Here is a 21,713-nt window from a genome sequence, read left to right on the forward strand (position 1 = left end):
GAGCAGAAGCTCTGTTCTGCTCCTGTGTAATGCTGACAGACGCGTAGATATGGCGGTGAAGCTATCTGGAGTGGGGGCAGGACTATCGCACACGAGGCAGCATTATTAATTACCTTGAGCTGAACTATCAGACTCACGAGAGAGCTAGCAGACACAGAACAGGGTATAATGGACAGAGCGAGGCTATCAGAAACGATGTGTCTATCCCAGACACAGTGGGGCTAGCAGAGTGCAAAGCTATCGGACGCCCAGTGTATCTCCGGCACAGAGTGGGGCTAATGGACAGATCATAGCTTATAGGGACACAGTGTATCTCAAACACAGAGTGGGGCTAATGGACAGAGCAGGGCTTCCAGGGACACAGTGTATCTCAAACACAGAGTGGGGGCTAAGCAGAGAGCATTTTGTGCTTCTCAGCCAATAATAATATCCATCTATCAGTGCCATTTTCATTCTTCCACACACGTTTAGTTTTATCTGTGCAATTAATTAAAGTCTTTGGGCACAAACACAGAGCTTTCACAAAGACAGGCAGGGAGATTATCTGTCAGCTGTATAAAATAACATTTGAAGTGTGTCTGTGAGGGTGTATGTATTTGCGTGCGTGAGTGTGTGCAGGTGTGTGTATATTGGTATGTGCGTGTGTGCAATGTGTGTACAGGTCAGTGTGCGCGTGTACATATACAGGTGTATGTGTACAGGTGTGTGCGTGTGTGTATTAGGGTGTGTACAGGAGTGTGTGTGTGTATATGTATATATGGGTGTGTGTCTACAGGAGTGAGTGTGTGTGTGTGTGTGTGTGTGTGTGTGTATATATATGTATATAAGGGTGTGTGTGTGCAGGAGTGTGCGCGTGTGTGTGTGTGTGTGTATATAAGGGTGTGTGTGTGTGTGTGTGTGTGTGTACAGGAGTGTGTTGTTGCCCGTGGCTCAGTCTTTCTGTACTCCCCAGGCGGTGTTAGAGAGCACCTGGCCCTCCAGCACCAGGGGCGGCTACTTCCTGTGGATGAAGCTGAGGAACGTGGTGCTGGGCGTGGCTCGCTTCCGCCGGCCGCTGAGGAGGCAGCAGGCCTGCGTGGCGCTCACCCCCCTCTCAGGTACGCTCCCAGGGGCTGCTGGGAAGGGGACGGGGAGGCTGGGGGACTCGGTTTTCCTCTCCGCCCTGCGGCACACAGACTCGTTGGTGCGATTCCCAAACGTACGGGCGGTGCTGCCCCGCCTCGGCCGGTGGGGCAGAGGGAAGAGCAGAGGGAAGAGCAGAGGCCGGGAGCCTCCTTCTCCCAGCCGGCGGTCTCCGGGCCGACAAACCCACGCCGCTCTGCCTGCTGCTGGCGCTTCAGCCTGAACTTCACACAGAACGCTTTCAATCAGTCCCTGAGAGAGCCGTCCCCACTGCACTCACTCTGTAATTAATGGGGCCAATTTACTCTGCAGGAGCCCGCTGCCTCTCCGGCCCTGCACACAGGCTTCCCTGCCTGATTCATGTGCCGCCCCTCCCCTCCCCTCCCCCCCAGCTCTGAGGGCCTCGTGAAGGGCTCGTTAAGATTAACTCGTGACGGAGAGCCCCGTTTCAAACAGAATCAGAGAGCTGGCGAAAGCATTCGGTGCAGAAATCTCTTAACGATTTTTCTTTCAAACTGCAAAAAAATTATATGTGAGCCGCAGGCTGAGGGATTGATTGTGAAGGCGGGCCCTGTGAGTGCCTTTTGCCCACACTGGCTCGGGGGACGCAGTTGTGACGATCAATTCTGACTGCCCCCCTGACTTCTGTGTGCCCCCCTGACTTCTGTGTGCCCCCCTGATTTCTGAGTACCCCTGAATTTGTGTGCCCCTGAATTTTGAGTATCCCTTAATTTGCATGCCCCTGAATTCTTATTACCCCTGAATTTGCATTCCCCTGAATTTATGTACCCCTGAATCCTGAGTACCTCTTGGGGTTCTGAGCCTGGCTGACTTTTGTATTCCTGTTGGAAAGACATTCTTCAGACCTTACCCTTCCCCCCCAAAAATACAGCCCCCGGCTCCTTCAGGGCCATTAGGGGTCCATTTGGTGCGTATCGATCAGGGAGGCACAGGCTGACCTTTCGTCTCCCTGGAGTGCCCCTGTCTGCCCTGCAGGGGCTGCTGTCCAGGCGGCTCATAACAACCCCCTTTCTGATCTGCCTTTTCTGCTTCATTTTCTCCCCTTTATTTACCACGTTCGCTGACATTTCCAGAAATCAATGTGTGACGCCGTGCTGTCTCAGGGCTGGGAGAGTCACGGCTTTGTGTTCGCCGGTGGGGAGGGAGACAACATGGCAGGGGGTGGGGGAGCACCAGAGGGGGTTAGGAGAGGCTGTATGCTGGTGGTTTGGTGAAGCTAGATCTATCTGGTTGAGGCCAGGGCCTCTTGTGTTTTCTCCAAGCAGAACCGACAGCCCTTATGTCAGGTTTTTCCACGCAGGGACAGTAGACCTTAAGGTGTGCTTTCTCTGAGCAGAGACAGTAGGCTAACGTGTGTTTTCTCTGAGCAGAGACAGTAGGCTAACGTGTGCTTTCTCTGAGCAGAGACAGTAGGCTAACGTGTGTTTTCTCTGAGCAGAGACAGTAGGCTAACGTGTGTTTTCTCTGAGCAGAGACAGTAGGCTAACGTGTGTTTTCTCTGAGCAGAGACAGTAGGCTAACGTGTGCTTTCTCTGAGCAGAGACAGTAGGCTAACGTGTGCTTTCTCTGAGCAGATGGCAGCGATCTGGACGCGGTCAGCCACGGCAGCCTGGACAGCGCTAACGACGCTAACCCCGTGGAGCAGAGCCCCTTCGGCACTGACTTAATCAAAGTAGACTCCACCGACGATAGATCTAGCACAGGTACCCCCCAGCCCAGCCCTCTCCCTGACGCAGCCTCTTCTCTTCTTCTCCCATTCTCTCATCGCACCATGCTTCTGTCTCTCTCTCTCTCTCTCCTCATCCACCCCTCACCTGCTCCTTCCTTCCTTCCTTCCTTCCTTCCTTCCTGTCTGTCCCTGTCACTCCCCCTCCTAACCCCCCCCGCAAGCAGTCGGCCGGAGGCGTGGCTGCGCGGCCTCGGATTCGCGGTCGTCACGGTCGCACGAGGGCCACGCCCTCCTCTCCTCAGGTATCCGCCTCTCCATTCATCTCTTCGCTCCTCCTATCTGTTTCTACTTCCTCCTTCATTCACTCCATCTCTCTCATAACCCTCACTGGTGCACCTGATGCTGTGTTAATGGCCGTAGGCCCGTTAGGTGGAAGCTAATTAACGTAGAGCAGGAATCCCCCCCCCCCCCCCCGCTGGGTTGATCACAGTTAATGATGAACCCTTTACTCTGAGCGTCTTCTAGAAGTTTCCCTCTGATGTTCGGGCAGAGGACCGGAGGAAGTAAAGATGGGCAGAGGATTAAGTATGAATGTGGAGATTCAGTAAGTTCAGGAGACAGTAGCTCTGTGTAATATGCCTTGAAGGACAAGAAGAAAGACATTCATCTCTTTCTTTCTTTAAAATGACAGGAGTGAAGCTGCAGGCAATCTCCTGAAAGAGATGAGAGGTCTGATCAGACAAGAGAGCCAGGAAACCCGAGAGAGAGAGAGAGAGAGAGAGAGTGTGTGAGAAAGAAAGAAAGAGAGGGAGGAGAAAAGTGAGGTTTAATACGGCTGGGTTTCATCACCTGTATGCTTGCTGACGCGTATTTTCTGAAGCTTGTTCATGAATAAAAAATGTCTCCCTCCACTCCCCTCTCTGTGGCAGTGTCAGCCGCAGGTTAACTGATAAGTGCACCTCCAGCCTTAACTGAGCCGACCTCAGACAGAGGGCCTGAGACGGCCGCTGGGCAGCGTAGACGCGTCCCCCTGTAGCGTAGCGGCAGATAGCGAGTGAGCGTGACTGACGGTGTGTCTCTGTCCCAGGGGGCCAGTCTGACCTGGGGTACAACTCCCTGTCCAAAGAGGAGGTGCGCAGGGGGGACAGCAGCCCACAGAACAGCTCCCGAGACCGAGAGGACAAGAAGGAGAGCGACTCCAGCTCCTGTGAGTTTACGCACGCACACACACACACACACACACGCACGCACACTCACGCACAGACACACACACACACACTCACATACGCTCACACACTCACACGCACACGCACACACACGCTCACACTCACACGCACACACACGCTCACACTCACACGCACACACACACACACACTCACCTACGCTCACACACTCACACGCACACACACGCTCACACTCACACACGCTCACACTCACACTCACGCACAGACACACACACACACACACGCACACTCACGCACAGACACACACACACACGCACACACACACATACACACGCACACTCACGCACAGACACACACGCACACACGCACACACTCACACACATACTCACACACACACTCACACACACACACACGCGTGCTCTTACTCCTCCACACAAACACACACTAACGCACACACACACACGTGCACACGCACACACACACACACACACACAGACACACACACACAGTGGGTACCAGACGCCCTACGCTTTCATCTTTGATCGGTGGTTGCCCTAAAGACAGAAGCATCCCTGCATATCCCTGTTGCTGCAGCTGGATTCAGAGCTCTGGTCTCCTCTCTGGGGAGACTTGCAGAGGTCAGTTGAGCTGCTCCTCGAGCTGAAAGGATGAGAAAGGTGTTTGAGATGTTCAGGGACTCGGTGTGTCAGGGAGAGCCATGAGCACAGTTCTCCAGCTGTGGCAGAAGATCCTGCTTCCAGTCCACAGGTTAAAAGGCGTGTGACTGATAGCGTGAAAAATGTGCAGCGATTCAGAGCTGAACACACTGCCACTGCTCTACAATATTTATGTTTTTCCCCTTGAATTTGAAACGCAGAAATATATGTAAATGCTGCTTATTCAGCTGGGATTAGCGTTAGCGCAGAGAAGTTGTGTCGTGATGTGGACGAGAGCTTTGTCTTGGCTGCCCTCTAGCTTTTCTTTCAGGTATCACACCAGTTCCAAGACTTGTCTCTTCATAGTTTTATTTGCCTTTCATCCCACCTTGAGCTTTGAGCTCAAACTAACCGTGACATATTTGCTGTGATGTCTAGTCTGTGTGTTTTTGTGGAAAGAACAATGTACTCTGCCCTTTAGTGATTAACTGTCGCTCACTCAGTACCGTTACTTTTGCTTCTGGGTTTAAACGCTGTCTGTGTAACAACTTAAAGAAGTTGTTTGTTTTTTTAAAATCTGTTTTTAAGTTTCCAGGTCATATAGTTGAAGCAGAGACTCATGGCTAATGTTCACAACCAGGCTTGACATAGGTCGTTACTGTCTAGATGGTAGGGGTGAGGATTGAGCCTGTATCAGGTGAAAGGCCTTTTCTTGTCAACATATCAGCGTAGTTGTGCACATGTCTATTGTAGAGCTGTGTGAAAACAACTTTAGCATTATGTTGGGTAGTGACTTCATGTCCCAGGTGGAATCTGGGTCCTGGTGTAGCCCTGGGGCTGGGCTGGCTGTAGGACCGTCTGTGTAGGGCAGGTCTAACGGGGCTCTGTCCTGGGTGTAGCACTGGGGCTGGCTGTAGGAGCGTCTGCGTAGGGCAGGTCTAACGGGGCTCTGTCCTGGGTGTAGCAGTGGGGCTGGCTGTAGGAGCGTCTGCGTAGGGCAGGTCTAACGGGGCTCTGTCCTGGGTGTAGCAGTGGGGCTTGCTGTAGGAGCGTCTGTGTAGGGCAGGTCTAACGGGGCTCTGTCCTGGGTGTAGCACTGGGGCTGGCTGTAGGAGCGTCTGCGTAGGGCAGGTCTAACGGGGCTCTGTCCTGGCAGTGTCAGAGACGGAGAGCGCCAAGGGCAGTGGAGACTGCCTCCCACAGCTGGACTTCCCGGCAGTACAAGGCCCGTTCCAGCCCCGCGCCGGCATCGTCCGCGGCAACTGCCCCTACGACAACGCCCCTGGAGAGGCCAATGATGCGAGCGCAGGTCAGTTTTGTTTACTGGCTCAATTTCCCTTCCGTTCACCACACTGACCCAGCCTCTCCGTTTTTATCGATGCCTGATTGGTTAGCGGAGTCACATGATTGCGTGCTGTGGCTTCAGCGATATCTCTACCTGTTTCTGCGTAGGTTGACATGTTCAGTCGAGGCACTTGTTCCTGGTTCTGTGACAGCCCCTTTTTGGTCCAAATCAAACAGCTAGCCTTCCAGTGCCAGGTGTGGCTAGTGCGGGAGTATAATTGGCCATTTTTTGGAGGGTTTCAATTAGAGGTTAATCCCCACCACCCAATCTGACCTGCATGACATCTTTACTGAGTGAAGAGAAGCCGATGATCGAATGAGTCCTCCATTTTAATGACAGGCTGTTCCAACAAAGGGACAGGGGTGATAGTGATGGGACAGCGAAAAACATTTTCTGCACAGAAAGACAAAATGCAGGAAAACACTTGACATTCAAGATCTTTTTTTAAGATTACAATTGCCAATGACCCAGACTTGAACCACAACAAAATAATTGCTCCTGTTTCTTTGAGCCAATCATCCTTGTCTGATCTTTTTGTTTAGCTTTTTATCATAATATTTACACAGCCGTTGATAGCATTCCAAGATTCAAAGAGAATGCACTTGCCTTACAAAGTGTCACAGTTTATTTAGCTTGCTCGGCAGGGATACATTAAAATGGAAATGTAGGGTTTATATAGTTCATTTTGATTGGAATGGCTAAACATTATTTGTATCTTATTTCATCCAAATAATCCCGCTAATGAACATAACAACATAGATTTATTGTGTTATTATTATGCGTTGGCATATTATGACAAAATAGTATCTTTATCAAACTGCAAGTGAATTTGAGATATTGAGACATCCTCAGTGGTTGGAGTAACACATTCCATGGACTAGCGTGACCCCCTCTCTCTCTCTCTCTCTCTCTCTCTCTCTCTCTGTGTTTAGCCGCTGGGCTGCTCTTCTCCTCGCTGGAGGAGATGGGGGCGGTCGAGGGCGTCAGCCTGCGCAGGAGACACAGGAGCGCGGTGGAGGAGGGCCAGGGTTCAGAGGAGTGGCCCGGGGTCAGAGGTCGCAGCCTGAGCGGGGACGGGGCGGGGCACAGGGTCCTGGGGCTGGGGATGACCCAGGGGGAGACGGACCCCGCCCGCATCGCCGAGAGGCTGGGCGCAGACGCCAAGATCCTCTCCGGAACCTTCCGGAAGAGTGCGCGGCCGGACTCCCTGGAGGTGGGCTGCGGAGGGGAGGGTGCGGTCAGGCCCAGCTCGCTGGACGTGGGTACGCCCAGGCGTCGCCACGGCGACAGCCGAGAGAGGGACTCCAGCGACGAGGACAAGGCCGACGCCCCCGCCATTTTTGACCTGGAGGACCTGGACGGGGAGGCGGTGGGGCCGGGCGCGGGGGCCGCAGGGGCCGCAGGGGCCACAGGCAGGCGCAGGAGGGTGGTGGAGCGCACCGTGAGCTGCTGCAGCTTCAGCGGCCAGGCGGCGAAGCGCACGGGCATCGAGGCGGGCTTCGACCCGCTCTCCCTGCTGGCGGCCGAGACGGAGCGGACGCAGGAGGAGGAGGCGGAGCCCGAGCGGGAGGGCGGGCCCCTGACGCCGCGCCGCGACCTGGCCGAGGAGATCGAGTCGTACATGAACAACATGGGCAGCCCGCTGAGCAGCCGGGCGCCCAGCATGGACCTGCAGGAGCCCGCCAGCCCCGCCCCGCAGGACACGCCCGCCTCCCGGCGCTCCAGCCTGCCCCACAGCTCGCCCCGCCCGGCCGGGCTGCCCCGCTCCCGCAGCTACCACCCCCGCCCCCGCCCCCGCCTCTGGTCCTCCCCCACCGTCTCCCTGGGCAGCCCCCGCCGCGACCGCGATTCCGCCGTGGACCTGCCCTCCCCGTCCTCCTTCGCCCTGGACTCCCTCCTCACCCCCACGCTCGACGTCTTCAAGAGCAGCGTGGTCTCCGCCGGGAAGGGCGTGGCCGAGAAGGCCAGCCGCTGGTATTCCCGCTTCGCCACCTACACCACGCCCACCAAGGTATGACTGACAGCTGCTCTCCACCAATGGGCCTCGCAGAACTGTGACTGATAGGCACAGCTCGTAATACTGTATCTCAAAGTACTGTACACTTTCAATAATTAATGTAATAACATTAGCAGTGACTCATAGAAAAATATAAACTGCACAATAATTATTAATAGCACTGTGCATACATTGGACATTTGGGCTTTCTGTGCAATGCGGGATTACTGCATCTTGAGCTTTTAAATTGACACATTTCATATCTGATATTGTTCCAAAGCCAGTGTACATTGAGACGGCTCGATGACTCCAGCTCAGCAGAGCAGAGCTTGGTGCTGGGAGTGAAGTAAGGCGGGTTCGGGCCTGTTTGAGTGACGGTGCTGTGTGCGTTTCCCCCAGGATGTGAACTCGGACCGGGCCAGCGTGTCCTCTCTGGGCACGGGGGACCCAGACTGCGCCTCCCTGCTGGATGAGGAGCCCGACCTGGACCCCTCCAGCCCCACCTCCCCCCAGCGCAACGGCGTCATGGGCCCCAAACGCAGCCCCAACAGGACCAGGCAGGAGAGCCCCACCCTGGCCCCCGGCCCAGGACGACCGGCCCTCCTGTCAGGTACCCCCGCACCGCCCCATTAAACATTCGACACATGGACTAGATTACATTACACAACAACTTATCACCAGTTCACAGCTTTGTTCTGCCAGCAAATGGGTTTAATTAACTGAGATAGGCCACTTAATTCCTCCCAGCGACACACCAGGCACCCACAGAAGATGTTAGTTTGAGAGATAAACTATAAAAACTGCCATTTAAAAATGAAGAAAGAAAAATTAACTAACATTTCTTGAAAGGAATATAATATCGAGTAAAATAGTCCTTGTGGTAAAACTGGAACCAAAAACTATAAAAACAAGATTTATTGCCTGAAATTTATAATGCCGATTAAGATCGCATTTTTTGCAGTGTACATGGTGTGCACTGCGGTAAGGCCCAAATGAATAGTTGTAAAAACAGAAATGAAAGTGCGGTTTAGTTTCATACTTGGTGCCATTTGTACAACATTGTGTATTGTGGGTAAGCTGTCTCGTGGTTTTCTGCAGAGGCACAGTAAGTATCAATGCTGGCACCTGTGCTGTCAGACTTAGATCAGAGAGCTGTCTAGTGCTGTAGCTCACAATGAACCAGGCACTCATTGTCAGTGCCTCCTTATTCATCATGAACACAGACACACACAGACACACAGACACCACCACCGCTGGGTAGCACCCTGTTCAGTGTCCCCTCCACATGGGGGAGGGTTACAGTCAAGTCTGGTGCAGGGTGATGCTGCTCAGTGTTACGCTAAGCTACCTCAGATCCTCCAATTGGGAGGCAGGAAGGTGTTTTGAAGCAGCAGGGCTGCGTGTCTGAGGTTTGGAACTGTGGCTCTCTCCCAGCAGGCTTTGCGGCCTCGCCCTCCCGCTCCCCCCAGCTGGACAAGCCCGACCTGAGCTCCTCCCGCTGCACCAGCAGCAGCAGCACCAGCGCCTTCCACAACTACGCCATGGAGGTGAGTCCGCCCGGCAACAGCACAGTCAGGGACTCTCATTGGATCCTACCGATTTATCTATACCCTTTATACTAGGATGGGACACTGAGAGTGTTTAACGTAGGTCACTTTCGAGCAGTGTGTAGTTTGTAGTTGAAGCGGTTAGCTGCTCTGGTTTAGTTTGAGTATTAGTTGCTGCGGCTGGATGGTCCAGTTCAGTCAGGTTGTTGGTTACAGTTAGCTGCTGTATTTCCTCTTTCTGGTCCAAGATGACAAGTCATTAATGTGGGCTCTGTCTCCTGTGCATCATCCAGGCAGTGGGCCATGTCAGTCTGTTGCACCATGTGTCCTGTGTGGAATTAAGAAATCTCATGATTTTTTGATACCATTGTTTACCCTTCATATCAGACTGGGATAGAGTGTTTAACCTCGGTCAGTTTACAGTAGTATGTATTGTAGTTTGTAGTTGAAGCAGTTAGCTGCTCCGGTTTAGTTAGAGTATTCGTTCCAGTGATTAGCTACTCCAGTTTAGTCAGGTTGGTAGTTACAGTGGTTAGCTGCTCCATTTAGACGGTGGCCTGAGGGCTGAGTGGGCCTGTCTGTGAGTGACAGGGCTGAGTGGGCTTGTCTGTGAGTGACAGGGCTGAGTGGGCTTGTCTGTGAGTGACAGGGCTGAGTGGGCCTGTCTGTGAGTGACAGCGTGGGTGGGCCTGTTTGTGAGTGACAGCGCGGGTGGGCCTGTCTGTGAGTGACTGGGCTGAGTGGGCCTGTCTGTGAGTGACAGCGCGGGTGGGTCTGTCTGTGAGTGACAGCGCGGGTGGGCCTGTCTGTGAGTGACAGCGCGGGTGGGCCTGTCTGTGAGTGACAGCGTGGGTGTTGGTGTGCAGGTGCTGATCTCCAGCTGCTCGCGCTGTAAGACCTGTGACTGCCTCGTGTATGACGAGGAGATCATGGCCGGCTGGACCGCAGACGACTCCAACCTCAACACCACCTGCCCCTTCTGTGGGAACCCCTTCCTGCCCTTCCTCAATGTGGAGATCAGAGACCTGAGAGGGCCTGGCAGGTACACACACTCGCACGCGTACACGTACACGTGCACGTGCACACACACACACACACACACACACACACTCACAAACACACACACACACACACACACACACACACACACAATGCATTTGTTGCTCTTTATTTTCCGTCCAGAGAGTTCTCACATTCCACTGCCTCGAGTTGGGTTTCATCTGCATTATGAATTGATTTTATTGTATTTCTTTGTTCTTGCCCAGGGTGACTTGCATAATAGGCGTGTGCAGTGATGACACTGTATCCATATCAATATCTTTTCAACCGACAAATTAATCTGGCTCTTTATTTGTATTTGGAATGCAAGGGGCTGGACGAATTGTCATCTGTGGAATTGTAGCTTTTCATCTTGGTCCATTATTTAATTAATTAATCTGTCAGTGTATCACAAATTTCATTAAAATGGCATTATTATTGTGCCAAACAAATGACCTTTGTTTAATTTCCTGTTTAATGATCACTTTTCTCATTGGTCTTTTTCTGAATATCCATTTTCTATCAGTCTCACCACTGAATTTTTTTTCTTTCCACTAGAGAGTTTTTAAACTCACTTTCTGGATTTTTGGCCATTCATGCTTTTTGCCAAAATGTAACAATTTCCTTGTGTTAGTACAACAGCATCACTGAGCTTCGTATTGAAACATCATCGCTAGTTTCTGTACCAGGCCGTTTTCCCAGTTCAGCGTACTGCCGCTTCGTTTTCACCAACACTTTCCTGCTCCCCATTTCCTGTCAGGCACTTCCTGAAGAACAGTCCGTCTACAGATGAGGCGGGGTCTTCCCCCTTCTCTGTGGGGACTGGGACGTCTACGCTGCCCACACCCTGCCCCTACACCCCGCTCTCCCCGTCCTCCCCCAAAATCACCGTCCAGGAGTGTTCCGGAAACAACCGGTAGGCACCAGTGACAGCTGGGTCCTTCCGCACTTTCATCTGCTGTATTTCCTCTTTCTGGTCCAAGAGGACAAGTCATTAATGTGTCTCCTGTGCATCATCCAGGCAGTGGGCCATGTCAGTCTGTCGCACCATGTGTCCTCTGTCAGCTTATCCATACTGATGACCGTGTTTTGGCTCTAGGATACATTCTGGGCTAATGGAAGCAGGTTTTTGGGCTAATGAAGCAGGTTCTCCTCTTTAAACATCTGCTTGTTTGAAGGAAGGGAATTAGTATGTACCATTCACGGTGCAAATTTGTATTAAAATGCCTTGTGTCGGGTGTCTCGGTGGCGCAACCTGTAGAGCACTGACCGCATGCTCATTGCGAGCCGCGACGTCGGCGGTTCGAATCCGACCGTCCGACATTTGTCGCATGTCTTCCCCTCTCTCTCGCTCCCATTCTTCCTGTCTCTCTATACTATATACTGTCCAATAAAGCTGAAAAAGGCCTAAAAAATATCTTAAAAAAAAAAAAATGCCTTGTGTCTGTGATTTGCATGATGGCTGCCGGATCATGCATACTCCCACCGCCAGCGCTCTCTGTGTAAAAAGTGCTGATGTGTGGCCCTGCTCCTGATCTGCATTGTAATCGCACATTCCGGTCTGTGTCACAGGAACAGCTGCCCCCCTCCCCACAGCGACATTGCCGCGGAGCGTCCTCAGGATGCCCTCTCCCCACCCCCCCCCATGGCCCGAAGCATCAGCACCTCTCAGCCCACAGAGGACCCCCCCAGGCCCAGTCACCGCGTCCCCACGGGGAGCCTGCCCAGCCACCTCAATGAGCACACGGTGAGAGACCAGATTTACACTCTGACCACTGATTCCAAAACTCCTACATAGTGAGGACACAGTGAGAGACCACACTCAGGATTACACTCAAACCACTGAACCCAAAACTCCTACATAGTGAGGACACCGTGACAGACCACACTCAGATTTACACTCTGACCACTGAATCCAAAACTCCTACATAGTGAGGACACAGTGAGAGACCACACTCAGATTTACACACTGAACCCTGAACCCAAAACTCCTACATAGTGAGGACACAGTGAGAGACCACACTCAGATTTACACACTGAACCCTGAACCCAAAACTCCTACATAGTGAGGACACAGTGAGAGACCACACTCAGATTTACACACTGAACCCTGAACCTAAAACTCCTACAAAGTGAGGACACAGTGAGAAACCACACTCAGATTTACACACTGAACCCTGAACCCAAAACTCCTACATAGTGAGGACACTGTCAGAGACCACACTCAGGTTTACACCCTGACCATTGAACCCAAAACATTCTACACTGGACCTGACCGTCTTATACGCAATGAGGACACAGAACCAGGCAGTCATTGTCATTGGCTCCGTGTTGGAGTGCGATGGTAATGTGACAGTGTGTTTGTTTGTCTCGCAGGGCCCTCTGGACGTGGAGTGGCGTCTGCACACCCCAGACCCGGTGACGGTGCCGTACCTGAGCCCGCTGGTGCTGTGGAAGGAGCTGGAGAGCCTGCTGGAGAACGAGGGCGAGCAGGCCATCGCCGCCTGCGACATCGTGGACCAGCACCCCATCGTCTTCTGGAACCTGGTGTGGTTCTTCCGCCGGCTCGACCTGCCCAGCAACCTGCCCGGCCTCATCCTCACCTCCAAACACTGCAACCAGGACGCCAAGGTGAGCGCACTGCGGCTAACTGTAAACAACGCGCCCATGTACTCACACACTCATGTACTCACACACTACATGCACACACACACACAGACACACACACATCCCGGCTCCACCTGCCCAGCAACTAACTGTAAACAACGCGCTCATGTACTCACACACTCATGTACTCACACACTATATGCACACACACACACAGACACACACACAACCTGCCCAGGCTCATCCTCACCTCCAAACACTGCAACCAGGACGCCAAGGTGAGCGCACTGCGGCTAACTGTAAACAACGCGCTCATGTACTCACACACTCATGTACTCACACACTACACGCACACACACACACTACATATATACACGTGCACACACACACACACACACACACACCTACATACACACGCACCACATACATACAGTATATACACACATCACGCTCACATACGCGCACACATACACACACACACACACACACACACACACACACTCACACGCCTATATACACATGCATGCAAGCATCCACACATACAGACACTTGGGAAAAAAAAGAAGCTGTCTTTTTATGCTGTCCAATTTGGAGACGCACTTCAGTCACATTGACAAATTGGTTCAGAGAGGCTGGCCTGTTTTTGAAGTGGCTCACACAGCATACACATAATTAAGCCTGAACATGAATCCCTTGCGGGAAAGATGTAAAAGGGCTGTGCAGCAGTGTAGTACATGCAGCACTTCCTGCCTAACTCGGTGTCCTCCAGGTTCCTCGCCACTGGATGTCCGAAGACAGCAAGCACGTGTTGATCCAGAGGCTTTGGGATAACCTGAAGCTGCAGCAGGACCCCATCCAGCCCCTCTACATCCTCTGGAACACACGCAGTGAGTGCTGCCCCCTGGAAGCCTGGCTGTCTTAACGTCACCCACAGCCTCTTCCTGCTGTTCCCAGGCCCTCAACTTGTGCTCATGGCCACATTAGTCTCCCTTACATGCATTGAGTGCCTCAGACATTTAGCTTTTAATGTAGGTTTTAATAATAATAGTGTCTTTTATAATATTATATATATAAGTATAATAATGAATAATACATTTGCAATAATAATATTATTAAGAATACTTGTGGATTGCAATGTAATACTCTATATATGATTACTTTTGTGTTTGAGCAGCTCACTCTGATTATGTGGAGTGAGGAGGAATGTCTTTTTCTCATGAAATTAATATTATTATTTTCTCACGGGGGCAGATTTTGGCCAGGAGTCAGAGTCAGGCCCCTCAGTTTTATGTCTAAAGATGGTTTTCAAAAAGGCTTTCACAGCACTGCTTGATCTAAATCCATGATTTAAATCAAGGTTGTCTTTTAAAACAGAGCTTAAGAAACCCATGTGGGTTGGCTTTGTATCTAATCTCCTCTTCCCGAGTTTGGGAATGCATACATGCTGTTGTCTCAGACCGAGTCGGATTTGGATTTTGAATAGGATTTGGGCGTTAGACCCAGTGCATTGTGGCACCTCTCTATTCTGCCTGAGATATGGCTGCTCGTGTTAACCTAACAGGACTCTGTTCTCTGTCTTGCAGGTCTAAATTGTACTCTTATAACAGAGAGTGAGTGTTGAGATATACAGTAACTGTCCTTTTGTTCATATTGTAATCCTGTGTTTCACTCGCTGTAGTTTACAATGAGTGTTTTTATTTGCGTCTGAGAAATGCACCTCTGTCTGTATGCATCTTTGTGTCTGTTGGTTCTGTGCGTGGTTGTCACAGTGGAGGATGCATTTTTGTTTGCTACAAGCATCTGTGTTGGGTTTCTCTAATTACACTGCAGAATATTTCCCCATTCTTCAACCTAAATCTTCCAATATGTGTCTGTTGGATGTCACTGGATGTGAAACGTGCTAATTTGTGGGATAAGAATTTGTGTGTGTGCTTCACAGTAGATACAGTTTCTGTGTGTATGTATGTGTGTTCTATAGAGTGACTGCACAATGTGTATCCAGTACAGGGCTGGTGTGCAGTGTGTGTGTACAGTATGCACTGTGTAGTGTGAGTGTATGCACTGTATAGTGTGAGTGTATGCACTGTGTAGTGTGAGTGTACTGTGTAGTGTGACTGTATACACTGTGTAGTGTGAGTGTGCACTGTATAATGTGAGTGTGCACTGTGTAGTGTGAGTGTATGCACTGTATAGTGTGAGTGTGCACTGTGTAGTGTGAGTGTGCACTGTGTAGTATGAGTGTGCACTGTGTAGTGTGAGTGTGCACTGTGTAGTGTGAGTGTGCACTGTGTAGTGTGAGTGTGCACTGTGTAGTGTGAGTGTGCAGTGTGTAGTGTTAGTGTGCACTGTGTAGTGTTAGTGTGCACTGTGTAGTGTGAGTGTGCACTGTGTAGTGTTAGTGTGTCACTGGATGTGAAACGTGCTAATTTGTGGGATAAGAATTTGTGTGTGTGCTTCACAGTAGATACAGTTTCTGTGTGTATGTATGTGTGTTCTATAGAGTGACTGCACAATGTGTATCCAGTACAGGGCTGGTGTGCAGTGTGTGTGTACAGTATGCACTGTGTAGTGTGAGTGTATGCACTGTGTAGTGTGAGTGTATGCACTGTATAGTGTGAGTGTATGCACTGTGTAGTGTGAGTGTACTGTGTAGTGTGACTGTATACACTGTGTAGTGTGAGTGTGCACTGTATAATGTGAGTGTGCACTGTGTAGTGTGAGTGTATGCACTGTATAGTGTGAGTGTGCACTGTGTAGTGTGAGTGTGCACTGTGTAGTATGAGTGTGCACTGTGTAGTGTGAGTGTGCACTGTGTAGTGTGAGTGTGCACTGTGTAGTGTGAGTGTGCACTGTGTAGTGTGAGTGTGCACTGTGTAGTGTTAGTGTGCACTGTGTAGTGTGAGTGTGCACTGTGTAGTGTTAGTGTGCACTGTGTAGTGTATGTGTGCACGCCCTGTACAGGGCGCGTTAGGCCCGTCTCTGAGCCCTGCTCTCTCTGTGCAGGTCAGAGCTCCGCGCCTCTGCAGCGGCTGCAGGAGGAGCAGGGCCCGTTTGAGGAGGAGGTGCTGCAGAGCGTGGTGAAGAGCATCCGGAAGAACGACGTGTACGGACCCATGAGCCACGTCCTGCAGCTGCTCGGAGACACGCTGGGGGTCAGGAGGCAGAGGTGAGGAGGTCCACATGACTGTCAGAACTAACAAAATACATTCAGCTAAAAATAACATCAAAAATCACTTGCATAGCCCATGAATGTAAAAAAAATACTCATTATAATCAGTATCGTTATACTCATACTCATTTAAGGTGGCAGTACATCTGTTGTGACACTTCACTACCTGCAAAATATGGCTGCTATTTAACATTCTATGCCACAGTGCTAGTCTGGTTTGAACAGCTGTGTGGAAGTGGATGCAATAGCAGGCTCAAGCAGTGATGGCATAGAGGCAAAATAGATGGGGCTGGCATGTGTTAGCAGAAACTCTCATCTGAACTGATCGTAGTTGGGATTGGTTCACCCTACAATTGGTCGACTCCACAACAAGTCCTGCCTTCACACTTGACAGTGGTTGCCAGGCTGCAGTCACTCCACCGATTACTGGGCTCTTGTGGCTTCCTTCTTCCATCTCCACGCCCAGGAGCTGAAGCCCTTGTCCTCTCCCCTTTCCTCCTACAGGAGTTTATACCGAGACATCCTGTTCCTGTCCCTGGTGGCCCTGGGCAAGGATAACATCGATATCGGTGAGTTGGCTCCCTCAGGACTTTGGGGTCTCCCGCACTGTTTATCAGGGGCTGCCTTCAGAAGCCTGTGAGGCAAAGGAGCACTAGTCTTAAGAGCTAGCACTGTCTGTGGTGTGTTTGAAAGGTAATAGTGAACGTAAGCTGGAGATGAATGGTGAGGTGTCGGTGTGAGCTAGTATGCCGTTGCTCATCTTTGCCTTTGACTCCACCGCCCTAGATGCCTTCGACCGCGAGTACAAGTCGGCGTACGACCGCCTGACACCCAACCAGGTCAAGCTGACGCACAACTGCGACCGTCCGCCCAGCGCCGGCGTCATGGAGTGCCGCAGGACTTTTGGGGAGCCCCACCTCTGAACCCCGCCCTGCCTCTCTCCTCCCGTCCTCCTTCTCGGGCTCCACCCGCGACAGAGCGAGCAGGAGACCACCTCCATGACGGACCTCCCTGCAGCCAGTCCTGCTGCGTGCGACACAGGCTTCTGCTGTAGTGTTCTGCCCCCGCCCTGGACCACACCCGCTTCCACAGACCCCCCCACACCCTCCCACACCCCTCCCAATCACAGCCATCTGCCCACACCCGTTCCCATGGCAGCCATGCTGATACATGCTCCTGTAACACCCCTCTGTCTGTACCTACTCCCACAACACTTTGTGACGACACCTACTTCCACAGCGTTCCTTTGACGGGGGGGGGAGGGGGACTTTTAAAAGGGATTAACACTGCATCTCATCTGGAAGTGCACCTGGAAACCCGCTTCTCTCAAAAGCAGTGTCCGACATTTCCCAAACACTATTCAAGGACTCCTATTTTATGACGAATTAGAGGATGCCTTCATAATTAAGGTCCTGTTTGTGTTGCATACAAAGCAGATGTACTGTATATACAACATTAGACACTTTTATGAAAAGAAATATATCACATAGTTTATATATGACTAAAACTGGCAATATTTTACTTATTTGGAATCTATTTATACAAACTTACATTCTACATTATACACTATTTATTTCTATATGACATGTTTAGCTGACTGTTTCACTGACTGCCTCCCATCCCCACCGGGTCAGTGTGGATTGTTGCAAAAGTCTTTTTGGTGAGATTCACATGGCATCTCCTTGTCTGGATCCTCGCCTGTCTCCTTCAATGGAGAAATGATCTCAGCTTTATAGTATGTGATGACTGACCAGGTGACCCCCTTTCTGTCAGTGTTTCTAAACACACACACACACATATTTGAAGTATAACACGGATGTGACTGCAGGTATTATTTTATGATTTTATGAGCATGAAATTAATGTGTAAAACGTTGAGAGACCTCACACCTGCAAATTTAGGTCAGTTTAGTCACTATAGCCACATAGCACCTTAACCAGCACAGCCATGGTGGTGTTGTTAAGGCTGTGCACTTCAGTGTTTATAACATACCACCGTTCTGCGTTGCGCAGTCCGTCGAAGTGCGTCCTGTAAAAGTATATTTCTGCTAACCGTGACAGAGCAGCTGTAGGCCCCTCTGGAAGGGCCTGTGAGAAGACCGCAGACTGCCTGTTTGAGCCAATCAACGTACGAGTCCTGCCACGAACCGGCCTCACAGCTGTTCACATATCCATTAACTTGGGTGTCCTCAGCCCTGTCCAACGTTCTACATGCTTTTAAAATAAAACGGCTGTTCCGCTGGGAAAGAAAACATCTGACCGTTTCCGATAGATCGTTTTTAGTATTTTTTTTCTCCGCGGATGGGTCTACTTCTAAGATTCTTCAATTTTTTTTTAGCTGCGTATCGTTCAGTCGGCTTTCATATCCGTTTCAACTCACGATGTTAGAAAACCAAAAATTAATCATCCAAAAATGGTACGGTTATATAAATATATATGTATGTACAAATGTATATTTTATCAGCACTTTTAAAACTGGCTGTTAACAATTTGAAGTCATTTGAAGTACATCTTATGAAAAGCAATGTTGACTTAAAGACGGTGTGGTCTTGTACAGTATAGCAATAGTTTCTATGTCAGCTCCTGAAGTCTTTGTTATTTCTTTGTCTCCACATATTTGCTATGTGAATTAAGAACAACCTGTACTGGATGTTTGTAAAGACCCACTCTTGCCAAGATGTCAAACGCAGAAGGTGTGTATAACTGGAACTAAGTATAGGGCCCATCATTCTCAAACACATGGTTGGAGCTGTTCTTTACTGTGATGTGTAGGAGTTGCCCTTTTTCGTAACAGTCTTAACGTAATGTGCTGTGCTGTACAAGGGTGTTTTTATAACAGTGACGCCCAGTGGAAGGATACTCGTCTCATCCGTGTGAGAGATATGATTGGTACGGTATCGGGTTAGCAGGTACAAGCTGTTCCCATTGACAGCAGGCGTATCTGCCCTGCCCTGTCGCACGAGGAACCTCCCCCAGAGCTGTGTTCCTCTCTTACCATCTGTCTTGGAAATACCCACATGAAATCGCTGGTATACAAGGCCAGTTTTTTGCTCATGTACAATACTTGGTACCTTCTACTTCTAATGCTTTATGTATTTTCTCTATAGATGAATTTATTTATATTTACATATAAATACAGTATACACATATTTACAAGTCTTCAGAATCTTTTTATATATTACCTTAAATGTACTCTGTGGTTGTGTAATAGCACAGCTTAATTTTCAGTGGCACATGCAGTAACACAATGGACTAAAATAACTGCCTATTAACGCATCAGGGTTCAGAATGAATGCTTATCAGGAGTGCTGCCTGTCATGGGAGTATGAATGAAAGTGATTTCTTGTACGGTTGCTGTACAGCCATGAATATTCTTTGTGCATAGTTCAAATACTTGTGCAAGCAGGACAAACCTTTGTACAAAGTGGTTCCTTTAGCGCAGGGGTGTCCAATCTTATCCAGAAAGGGGGTGGTGTTGGTGCAGGTTTTTGTATTAGCCCAGCTCTAAGAGACCTAGTTCTACTTATCAAGGTCTTGACTGTAGACCGAGATTAGGACATGAACTCAATCAGGTGTTAGTAGTGCTTGGCACCACAAAAACCTGTACCCACACCAGCCCTTTTTCAATAAGATTGGACACTTCAGCCTTGGATGCTTTAGCGTGTTTAGAGAAATGGGGTAGGAGTAAGCAAACCTTGAGAGTTTACGGTTGTTGCTGCTATTCATTTTATTTTTCATTTTACTCAACGTTGTCTGTTTACACTATTTTACAGAAATGCAACTGTTGGCAGGGAATGCTTTTGAGTTGGCAAGGAGGCTGTTACCAATTCCAGTGAAGAAAGTCTTAACACTTTTGTACTGATGTCAGGAGATCTTTGGTAGTTTTTGGTCATTATATGTACTTTGATGTCTTATAGGTCCAGATACATATATGTTGAACATGATGAAGTCAGATTTTAAATTGCCCTCTAATTGGCTGGAGCATGGTGAATCAGGGCACGGCATTGGTACAGCTGTGTCCAGGTTAATCTCAGTGAATGATTTTGCTGTGAGTTGCTGTCATGGCTGCTAGAGGAGGGCTTCTCCCAAGAGGTGTCCAATGAGTGTTGTCTACATCAGTGATGTACAGCAGAGGTCACCAGTCCACAAGTTCAAAAGTGCTATGCAATTGTGCTGAAGATGGGGTTTTTTTTAATGTGAAATAATTCTCAATATCTTTCAACTTGAACTTGTTGTTCCCAACCCAATCGAGGACGCGTGGTTTTTAGCACCAGCTGGACAATAAATATTTTACCTCAAAGGCTTGTGTGATCTGCAGCAGCTGGGCGATCGGTCTCTTCGATTAGAAGCTGTACAAGTAAAACAATTTCATTGTTTTAGGTCAGTTATATTGTACTATTCCATGTCTTTGTAAACATCTGATCTGCCCTAGTCCAAACGGTTTGCAAAGTACCATTTGTTTTGTCTGAATGTCCATAGTGTTTACAGAAGTGTGCACGAACAATGGGTCTTGAGTCTGGTGATGAAAACATGTCTTTGACTGGATCTACAGGGTCGTCTTTTACAGTGTAAATAAACTCGCTCGTACTGCGGATGGCCTCTGCGTGTTCTTTGTGTGCGAGTGGGTAAGGCAGAAGAGATTATGTCTGTATCAGCATATACATGTTCCAGTTCTTAGTCACATGCAAAGTAAAGGTGACTGTGTTCTTTCTTAACTTCATGACTGAATATATTAAACTGAATTCATATAAATAGCAAATGTTTAATCATTTCCATAGACACCTTGCTAATATATTTCCACAATACCTTGCTAATGGTCTACTAAACCTTAGTTTCCAAAAAAAAAAAGAAAATGATATTGGACATAGAAAAGAGGTCACTGGGCATTTGCCAAATAACATGCTAATCCAGTGCTTCTCAGAAACAGGACACTAAACTGAGATAAAGGAATCAGCCGGAAGCAGACTAACGTTTCGACACACACAGTGTGTAAATCAGAGTCAAAACGCAGTCTGTTTGCAATGAAGGAATATCCGTGAGTTCCATTCTGATTATTTTTCCTCATAATATTAGAATTATGGCATAATTACATGCAGAATCCTATTGATGAAGTTGATTTTTACAGTGCTCCTTGGTAGAGTATAAAACAATAAAATGCATAACTACAAATGCACAGTTGGCTGAGCTTAAAACCTGTTTCCTGTTGCCATATTATGTAATACATTCTTAATGCAGCCTAACATAAATCTTAAAATTATGTGAAATTATGCTGAATTAAGTTAAATGTATTTAAAGTAGCTTCATAAGACACAACCACAGGGAACTCTACTCTTCAGGGCATTACATGAGACAGGTGTTAA

At 49.4% G+C, this 21,713-nt stretch overlaps 1 protein-coding gene across 1 annotated transcript in view; it reads left to right on the plus strand.

The window, feature by feature from the left end:
- dennd4a (DENN/MADD domain containing 4A) overlaps positions 1 to 20,945 on the plus strand; it is a 67,783-nt gene extending 46,838 nt beyond the window's left edge. Inside the window, 15 exon segments of the mRNA XM_061221839.1 lie at positions 953 to 1,097; positions 2,718 to 2,846; positions 3,900 to 4,019; positions 5,809 to 5,961; positions 6,930 to 8,008; positions 8,393 to 8,603; positions 9,431 to 9,540; positions 10,407 to 10,582; positions 11,339 to 11,494; positions 12,151 to 12,325; positions 12,955 to 13,209; positions 13,955 to 14,072; positions 16,189 to 16,351; positions 16,859 to 16,923; positions 17,141 to 20,945. Of these exon segments, the coding sequence (XP_061077823.1) occupies positions 953 to 1,097; positions 2,718 to 2,846; positions 3,900 to 4,019; positions 5,809 to 5,961; positions 6,930 to 8,008; positions 8,393 to 8,603; positions 9,431 to 9,540; positions 10,407 to 10,582; positions 11,339 to 11,494; positions 12,151 to 12,325; positions 12,955 to 13,209; positions 13,955 to 14,072; positions 16,189 to 16,351; positions 16,859 to 16,923; positions 17,141 to 17,277 (3,192 nt within the window). The 3' untranslated portion in view covers positions 17,278 to 20,945.
- The last annotated feature ends 768 nt before the right edge of the window (positions 20,946 to 21,713 follow it).

The sequence above is a fragment of the Conger conger genome, chromosome 15 (genome assembly GCF_963514075.1).
Source record: "Conger conger chromosome 15, fConCon1.1, whole genome shotgun sequence".
Lineage (NCBI taxonomy): Eukaryota > Metazoa > Chordata > Actinopteri > Anguilliformes > Congridae > Conger > Conger conger.